The sequence below is a fragment of the Pan paniscus genome, chromosome 16, assembly GCF_029289425.2.
Source record: "Pan paniscus chromosome 16, NHGRI_mPanPan1-v2.0_pri, whole genome shotgun sequence".
NCBI classification, from domain to species: Eukaryota; Metazoa; Chordata; class Mammalia; order Primates; family Hominidae; genus Pan; species Pan paniscus.
In genome coordinates this window covers 71806272-71816464 of record NC_073265.2, presented here as the reverse complement: position 1 = coordinate 71816464, position 10193 = coordinate 71806272, and the positions used below count along the sequence as shown (strand labels likewise).

Here is a 10193-nt window from a genome sequence, read left to right as displayed (position 1 = left end):
CAGAAAACCAAATACTGCATGCTGTCACTCATAGGTGGGAACTGAACAATGAGAACACTTGGACACAGGGCGGGGAACATCACACACGAGGGCCTGTCATGGGGTGGGGGCAGGGGAATGGATAGCATTAGGAGAAATACCTAATGTAAATGATGAGTTAATGGGTGCAGCAAACCAACATGGCACATGTATACCTATGTAACAAACCTGCACATTGTGCACATTTACCCTAGAACTTAAAGTATAATAATAATAAAAAAAACCTTCAAAGGAATAAAAAAAAAAAAGAATAGTATGCTCAGAATATTCTCCTTTTTTGTTAAAAAAAAATCTATGCAGGCTGGGTGCAGTGGTTCATGACTGTAATCCCAGTACTTTGGGAGGCCGAAGCAGGCAGATCATGAGGTCAGGAGATAGAGGCCAACATGGTGAAACCCCGTCTCTACTAAAAATACAAAAATTAGTTGGGTGCGGTGGCGCGTGCCTGTAATCCCAGCTACTCGAGAGGCTGAGGCAGGATAATTGCTTGAACCCAGGAGGCAGAGATTGCAGTGAGCCCAGATTGTGCCACTGCACTCCAGCCTGGCAACAGAGCAAGACTCTGTCTCAAAAAAAAAAAAAAAAAGAAAAGAAAAGAAAAAAATCAATGCATATGTAAAACAAGTCTTAAAGAACATTTGTTATCTGTGGAAGATAGAATTATGAAGGCGTTTTACAATATTATAGATATTTTTGCTCAAATTTTTATGACACCTCATGTGTATTTATTTATTGCATTATCAGAAAATAAAGACAAAACCCTTAAAAAACAAAAAAACCACAACCAAAAACAAACAAACAAAAAGTAAAATCACACCATTCTAAGGGTAGCCCTCAACATAATGAAGACTGAATTTCCTAACAGTTAAAGGAACTTACGTTGAATATGAATTAGAAAAAAAGTGAAAATTTTCTCCTGCACCCCAGTCTGCAGATTCATACACCCAAAGTTAATTTGTTGATATTTTAATCTACGTCTAATTACGAACTGTGTTTATTATGAGACTATCAAAAAAACTGCTTTCCATCAACATGAAGGTGTTTTCTTTGAAGAGGATTACAAATACAAAGGGATTGACACGTTCATATTTATTTAGCAAATAATGATCTAATCCCTGGGTCAGCTGAAGCTAAGGAAGGAGAAGACTGTCTTCATAGGTGATGGAAGGTTGTTAGGCAGGACTCACAGTTGGATTCTAGGTTTCAGGGTGGGGACTACTGTACTGCCTTTCAGTCAGGCGGATGCCAAAGAACTGCTGCCTGGACGGGAATGGGAATATGGTCTGGCTGGGAGGATAGAAAGGTGCAGATGAAAGAAAATGTGATATGGGTTGCAGACTCAGGGTCTTGAGCGCTGTTCTTTCTCATCTTTGTGGTGGGGGATGATGGGGTGGAAATGCACTCTCCCAGTCGGATCACATCCCACTACTCACCAGCGTTATATCCCGTCGCGGCTTCACATATATTATTTACCTGGCCCGGGTGGCATTTTACTTTGCATCCTTGATTGGGAGTCTCAGGGGCTACGAACAAACGTTTTACCCCCGGGTAGCCGGCGGGTGCGGAGCGAGTATTCGTGGGGCGGGATAAGTGCGGAAGTCGCTGCGCCCTCGTCCCTTCATCTCCGGGGGACGGCCACTCTCAGGGTTCCCGAGGAGCCGGCTCCGTGCACCTAGGCCCTAGGTCGGCTCCCAAGCCCCGGCCCGCCGCTACACCAGCGGTTTCTTACCCGCAAGTACAAATGTGACACAGACACCAGCTCCTCGTGCTCTTGGCTCCCAGGGTTTCTTTCACCGCGCCTCAGCACCTGCAGCTTCTCCACTCTTACAGCGCCCGCCGTCGTCAAGGCAACAGAGGGATGCCCGGTGACAGACTCGGCGCCGGCTTCCGGCGCCGTAAGAGAAGCGTCCGCGCGGGCGTTCTGGACCCGCAGAGTTCTTGGCGTTTCCGAAGCTCTTGGTGTGGCCGGGACCCGGGAGAAGGAGCGGGGCTGGTGGGGCTGCTGCAGCCGGTGAGTGTGGGCTGGCGCTGGGGGCTGGAACCTCCTAGGCCAGCCTCTGGGCGGTGCCGCAGGACCCTGCTCGCTGCGGCTCTGAGGCGGAAACAGGGGCTGGGGCCGAGCGCGGGCTGGGAGCTTCGGTCCCCGGAGTGTCGCTTCCCGTCTGGGGCCGAGGCGGTCGCCTGTGTAGACCCGGGATCCTCAAATAGAACGAATCCGGGACCCTGCAGAAATGAAGGGCATGTAGTGTAGAGGTTTTTCCTTTTTATTTAGAAAGGAATGAAAGACCGGCAGTGCACCTGCTTGGATAATAAGCACGTGACCCAAAACTTTGTTCGGGCTCCATGGGCAGGAATAAAGCTGGGTATTTGACCTCGCGCGAGGACGAGCGAGAATGTCAAAATGAGGGACTTGGGGGAAGACTGAAGAGAGAAAGGGAGCATCTTCTTCAGCATTTTCTCTCCCTCCTGGATGCAACCCTTCCTGTACGTGGTCATTGGCCTGGAGAAGTTTACTCGAGTACTCCTCCACCGGCAGGGTTACTGGTGTCACTGTGCACCCAGCCCCCACGAGCTGAGTGATTCATCGCAGCCTTCGGATCCGGAAGGATGAGCAAACTCCTTAAGTATAATCGTGGTAGGATACTGACTTTAGTGCTCGAACTGGACTTAGGCCTTGGTGGTCTATCTCATCAATAAACATTCACTGGGTTCTTGGCTTAAGGGGTTTGAGAAGCCTTGCCACCTCCCAGCGTTTATTATTATTTTTTTCTTTTGCCCCGACCTTTAGCCTCTGGGCCATTTGTAATACATATTTAATATTTAGACACAGGAAATAATCATGGTGCTCAACAGTTTGGATAAGATGATTCAACTCCAGAAAAACACTGCCAACATCAGGAATATTTGTGTTTTGGTTCATGTTGACCGTGGTAAGAATACTTTTTAAATGGCTTATTTTGATAAATAAGGGAGGTGTGTCTCTGTATGTCTCAGTGGAGTGAAGCTGTGGGCAGCTGAGAGTGATGTTTGCTAAGAAGCAAGTCTTTCCTTTAAAAGTTTTCTGTGACGTTAGGGAAGCCTGCTTTGCTATAAGGCATTTGAAATGAACACGGTTACCTAGTGAGTAGCATTCTTCGGTATATTATGTCATGTTGTTTTTTAAACCAGAACTTGATTTTTTTGTTTTCGAAATGGCTTTATGTATAAAATGTCTGTAGTCTTAACATAATGTCTTTAGAGTCTGTGGTATGCAATCCTGTTTAATTCATCAGATATTTATCAAACATCTGTTAAGTTCAAGATATTTTGCCAAGTATGTCAGAACGTGGAGATTTATGAGTAGGGCACCAGCCCAGCTGTAGAGGAGGTTTTATTTGTGGGGGGAGGACGGAATTTCCCTCTTGTTGCCCAGGCTGGAGCTGCAGAGGAGGATTTAAGGGGGAGCAGAGGAAAATGAGACAAACATGAGAAAAAAGTAGACTCTAATGTCGGCAGAACTAGAGGATTGAGAAATGAGGGATTAAGAAAAGGCCTCACAACATAATTAATATTAGAGATGACACTTGAAGGCGGCTCAAGATGACAAATGGAGATAAACATTACAAGTGGGAATGTGTCATCAAGGGGAGAAGGAAATGTAAGTGGTCAAAGCCCAGCATCTGGGAAAGGCAGAGATAGCCAACGCGTGGTGTGTGTGCTTCTGACCGACACTGCTGTAACCCCATAGTGCTGCCTCGTGCTAAGCCTCCTCTTCAAACCCCTTCGTAGTTTAGGTAGCCATAGCAAAGTGATTGGGATGGGCATGTGAAATAAAGTCTATTTACCATCCTAAAGGTGAAGGACTAGTCGGCGAGGTGAAGAAGCAGGCTGAGTCATATTTCATAGGAACTAGGCTAAGAGTTAAGTGCTCCAGCTCTGAAGTTAGACTACCTGAGTTCAGATCTCCATTTTCAAGTTACGTACTTTGCCTTCCTGAGCTTCAGTATACAGCATCTGTAAAACAGGATGAAAACTATACCCACTTTATAGGCTATAGGATTAAATGTGATAATAATGAGAGGGAACATAAATGCTTCACCATGAAAACGATTATTAACGTCTACTATTAGGCAGTAGGGAAACTTTGAGGGGAAACATGGAGCGGGAATGATGTAATCAAATAAAACATGAGAAAGATTAGACTGGTGGACATGCTTAGGATGGATCCAAAGTCAGAGGATAGGTGGCTATTGTCATTGATAGAAGAGCTGAAGTGATGTGAGTATGGAAACTGAAAGACAGACAGATAGTGGATCACTTTACAAGTGAAGCCAGCTGTGAATGAGTTTTAGTACAAATCCAGTGAGTAACCCCTGCCTCCATGAGCTTTTATTATTTTACTGCTCACATTTTGAGAATGTGAAGGCTGATAAAAGGGTTTTTTTCTTTATGAATTTAATCAAGTGGAAAGTCAGTGGGGTGTAACAAATTACTTTAAATGTATTGTTTAAAATTATGTTAAACTGGTACTATCCTAGAAAACCTGTGATTCATTCAACAAGTATTTTCTGAAGGTCTTCTATATGACAAGCGTTGTTCTGGTCCTAGGGATACCGCTGTGAGTAAAGCAAAGTTCCTGCTTGCTTGATAATTATTTCCTAGGGAAGTATATACTTGATGTACTTAGAATAAATTCGGCTTTATTGGGTCGCAGGAAAGTGATGCTCTAGGATTATATGCTAATACATATTTACATGGCAGACAGATAACACAGTGTTAAATATCTTCAGTTCTCCTACTCATTGGTCTCTGGTTTGAACTATACAGAGATTGCATAGCTTTGCTGAAGTTCCTAAAGTGCAATAAAGACTTATCTTGAAGGAAAAAACCCTCATTTGCTTACTCCAACCCAGTTGTAGTAATTATGCATACCCATAACATTCTTTAAACAGAATCACCTGTTTATACCACACAAAATTGCATAGAGTTTAGTTGTATGTAGTCTGTTTAATAAAGGTAACTATAAATATATACAAAGATTCTTTTGCTATAAAGTAGATTCCTATGTTTAGATTTGGATACTAGGTTTCATTGGTTGTTATGGTTTATGGCCTCCACGGGCTATATTACAAGCAGTAAGAGATATGGGTAAAGTTCCTGAATTTCTTTGATAAATAAGTGTTTTCTTGAGACAGTTTAACTAGCAAATTCCAGCTGAGGCCATGCATGGGGAAGTATGGCAGAAGAGTATGTTCAATTGTTTATTGATGATGTTTTACCCAGTATGCGTTTCAGAGAAAAAAAAAATTACTGCATTTTGTCATTCTGTGCTGTCAGGGGCTTAATTTGATAAACATGGTCATGGTTCTGGATTATGGGATAATTGATGTAGTAATTGTGATAAACTTGATCAAATTCTTAGAGGACAAATTATAGTAACTGTGTAAAACTCATCAGGTATTCTATATTTTGATTGGTTTGGTGGTTTGCCCTATCACGGAAAAGTGTGTTTTTCTCTGTATAAAGTCTGCCTCAATTTAAGAAAAATTCTCTACTTTAAGAAAAGTTGCTTGACAACTTTCAGATGAGGTTGATTAGATCCACAGGGTTGGAGATAAGATTCCAGCATTAGAGAGTGCTAGCATCTGTGTCCTTCCAGCTGATAGTCTGTTCAAGAGTCTAATCAAACTCTTTTGTCTTTTTCACCTAGCATAGGTAAATAGAAAATCTTTACTAAACCAATTGTTATGACCAGATTTTAAATCTATAGGTATGATCCATCCCATGACCCCTTTTTAAAAAGACATAGATTTGAATCGATGTTGCTGTTTTAACAGGAAAAACTACTCTGGCTGACTGTCTTATATCTAGCAATGGAATCATCTCCAGCCACCTAGCAGGCAAGGTATGTTATTATTTTATAAATACTTGTTGCATTTCAGTATTAGCTGTCAACAATGTGATGAACCATTTTCTGTGTTCTTTAGCGATCCAAAAGGGTATAAAATATAGTTCTTGCATATAAAAGCTGCCAATCCATTTTGCAAGATAAAATTGCTGGCGAGAAAAACAGTTACTTCTATATTGTTTGTATTGCTTTATATTAATATTTTGTAAGTGCAAAAGTGAGTTTTTGCAACAAGCAAATGATACCCAATTGTGGAAGATTTCACAGCAAAAGATTCTTTGTAGGTGAACGAATTGGGTGGTTTGAGGAGAAGACAGAAAAGCTATCAGGTGGTGGGAAATAACATGGATAAAGGCTAATTTGTGTGTTGTGCTTTGAGTGGAGCGTTTGCCTAGAGACTAATGAGAGAGAAAACACACTGGCAGGGAGAATGTATAAGATGATAGAAGACCTTAAAAGTTAACCTAAGTATCAAAGGAAAGCTGCTTATGCCTGAAGATTGTGATGAAAATAGTGGGTTTTTTGGTTTTTGTTTTTGAGACAGGATCTCACTCTGTTGCCCAGGCTAGAGTTCAGTGGTGTGATCATGCACGGCTCACTGCAACCTCGCCCTCTTGGGCTCAGGTGATCCTCCCACCTCAGCCTCTTGGGTACTAGGGACTACAGGTGCACGCCACCACACCTGGCTAATTTTTTTTGTAGAGACAGGGTTTTGCCTTGTTCCCCCAGGCTTATCTTGAACTCCTGGGCTCAAGCAATCCTCCTGCCTTGACTTCCTAAAGCGCTGGAATTACAGGTGTCAGCCACCATACATAGCCTGAAAATAGTGTTTGAGGAGATAAAGAGATCTTTATTTGTAGCTATGAGTTGAAAGGGCTTGGAATAATTTACTTGGCAGTAGAAAAATAAAGATATATTCATTTCTATAATGAATTTAGGATATGAACAACAGGGTTTATCAGGTGACAGAGAATAGAGAGAAGAGGAGATGGAGAAGCAAAATTGAATCCACAGAGTAGATCCAGTAGACTTGAAGGTCGATTTGGGAATTGATGTGTGGGTTGGGAGGGAAGCTGGCCCAAGATACTATCTAGAGGAGGCTGAAAAAAACTAGGTTGAGTGAAATAATGAAATGCTTATATTTTCCCCACTTGAGAATTTAGAGAAAGTATAATAACTCTAAAGTAGATGAAAGGAAATAATAAAGCATGAATTACTGAAATAGTAAACAGACATTTTATAGAAAGGATCAGTGAAGCCACAGTTTGTTTTTGGATAAGATTAACATAACTAATGAAGAGTGAACCCTAATGTAAACTATGGACTTTAATTAATCATAATGCATCAATATTGGTTCATCAGTTGTAACAAATGTATCACATTGTATACTAATACAATATAGATATAATGGGGAAACTATGTGTTGGTGGGAAGAGAGAGTATGTGGGAAACTTCAGTCGATTCTTCCGTGAACTTAAAGTTGCTCTAAAAAAATGAAGTTTATTAATGTAAACAATTACTAGCAATATAGACAATTTTTGATTGTCTTGACTAGAAAACTTTTTTGTTTTGCTTTTCATTGACATTGTTGAGGAACATTTGACACTTTTGACCTGCTAATGTTCCCAATGTGGCTCACTGTACTTTGGACATATACAAAGCATAGTATATATAAATAAATACTTTTGAATGAATGACTTTAAAGAAGGGTAACACAACTGACAAAACACCAGCAAGATGATCAAGAAGAAAAGAGAGAAGGCAGAAATAAGTGATACCCAGAAAGAAAAATGCTACAGAAGTGAATACGGTAATAATAGGATATAATGAACAACTTTATGCCAGTAAACTTAAAAGTGCTAAAATGGAAAAATGTCTGGAAAACATAACTTGCTAAAATGGAGTCAAGAAGAAATAGGAAACTTGAATTATTCTATAGTCATTTAAGAAATTGAATTGGCTGTTAAAAATCTTTCCATAAAGAAAAGACCCAGATGGTTTAACTCTCTAGTTCTGCCAAACATTCAAAGAACAAATAATTTCAGTCCTATTTAAACCGTTGCAAAATATAGCAGAGAAAAACCCAACAATCGGGGAGTATTCTCCAAATCATATGAAGATAGCATAACTTTGATACCAAAAGTCTGTTAAGGATAATACAAGACAGGAGAATTGCATACCAACCTTGTGATTATGGATGCAAAAATTATCCTCATTAACAAACAGAATTCAGCATAGTATAAAAAGATGATTATTCATAGCCAAATTGAGTTTATCCCAAGGAATTCAAGATTGGTTTAACATGTAATTTCACTATATTAACGGATTAAAGGAAGAAAATCATGATCATGTCCACAGATATAGAAGACGTAGTAAAATTCAATATCTATTGTGATAAAACCTCTTTGCAATGTAGTTACAGAAGAGAACCTCTGTAATCTGATGTGGGATATTTGTAAAAAACCTACAATGAAGATTGAGCTTAATGATGAAGTGTTAAAACTTTTCTATTCATAGCCAGGAATAAGGCAAGTATGGCCGTCACACCCTTCTGCTCATTGTGTTATAACTTCTACTTTACATTGTACTAGAGGTTCTAGTTGCAGTGATAAAGCTGGAAAGAAAAATTAAAAGTGTGAATTTTGGACAGGAAGAAGAAATGTAGATAAATTGCTAGGATATTAGTAACAATTTGGCAGGTTTCAGGATATGAAAACCATTGAAAAGAATACATGAGCAATAAATAGATAATATACAGAAATTTAAATACATTAAACCATTTAAATAGCATAAAAAATGTACCTGTGCTGGGCATGGTGGCTCAGGCCTATAATCCCAGCTACTTAGGAAGCTGAGGCAGGACAATTGCATGAACCCAGGAGTTTGAGGCTGCAGTGAGCTGTGACAGCAACTGCACTCCAGCCTGGTGGATAGCACAAGACCCCATCTCTTCAAAAACAACAAAAACAACAACAATAACAACAAAACCTATAAGATATTGGAGAAAACTAAGACGTATTATGAATGTATTGATGTATTGTAACCTGTGGCCTGGAATCGGCTGAGGCGTGAAATTGACTGATGGCTCAGAATAGTAGGCCTAGAATAGTAGGCTGGCATTTCAGATCTGTGGGAAAAAGATGAACCTTTCAAATGGTTCTTGGGCAATTGGTTATCCATGTGGAAAAAAAAATTGGACCTCTACTTAACACCACACACAAACCAATTGCACAGTTAAGATACTTATATTTAAAAGCAAAACTGTAAAGCTTTTAGAAAATAATATGGGCTAATATTTTTATGACCTTAAAGGAAGATTTCTTAAGACAAAAATGTGCAAACAATTTTATAAAAGGTTAATAAACTACTTAAAATTAAGAACATATTTATCAAAGATGCCAGAAAGAAATGGAAAACACAAGCCTGGTAACTGTGAAAAATATTAATAACACACATATAATTGACAAAGGACTAATATTCAGAGATTATAAATAACTCCTATCCAAAACAAAATAAATCTTTATTACAACCAGTAGAAAGGTGGACAAAAGCCTTATATAGGCAGTTCACAGAAAAGGAATGTTAAATGGCCAATACAAGAAACTTATAAAGGGATACTTAATCCCATTAATAATAGGAGAAATGTAAATTAAAACCATGAGATGCTATTTATCACCCATCTTAAAAAATAAAGTCCAGCAATATCAGCTGTTGAAGTTATGAATCAAAAAAAGCACTATTCCACCGTGGATCAGTCCAACTATTTGGAAAATAATTTGGAAATATCAAGTTAGGTTGAGGATGTGCAGATTTAATAACTCAGAAATTCTACTGGTAGGGAGTGTACAAGAGACCAACAACTGTTCATATCAGCGCAGTAATAGTTACAAAAAACTGGAATCGGTGTCCATGTCCATCAGTAATGCAATGGACGAATGGGTCTGGTAGATTTGTGAGGTGAAGTCCTACGGTAATAAAAATGAATGAATTACATCAATATGGCTGAATCTCAGGAAAACAATATTGAACAAAGAAAACATGACTATAATATATTAAGTATGATTCTTATAGAAGGCTTAAAACTTGCCACTCTACATGATATATTGCTTAGTGACACAATCATTTTTAAAAATTATAAAGAAAATAAGGAAATGAACAAGATAAAATTCAAGATAGTGGTTACCTATAAGCCAGGAGCACAGGGTACTTCAAAAGTAACAAACTTTTTTTTCCTTTTGAAATGGGATGGTGCATACACAGGGGTTCA

At 39.4% G+C, this 10193-nt stretch overlaps 1 protein-coding gene across 1 annotated transcript in view; it reads left to right on the top strand.

Moving 5' to 3' along the window:
* The first annotated feature begins 1892 nt into the window (after window positions 1–1892).
* LOC100996215 (elongation factor-like GTPase 1) overlaps window positions 1893–10193 on the top strand; it is a 90908-nt gene continuing 82607 nt past the window's right edge. Inside the window, exons 1-2 of the mRNA XM_055098550.2 lie at window positions 1893–2969; window positions 5856–5923. Of these exons, the coding sequence (XP_054954525.2) occupies window positions 2879–2969; window positions 5856–5923 (159 nt within the window). The 5' untranslated portion in view covers window positions 1893–2878. The remainder of the gene's footprint in view (window positions 2970–5855; window positions 5924–10193) is intronic.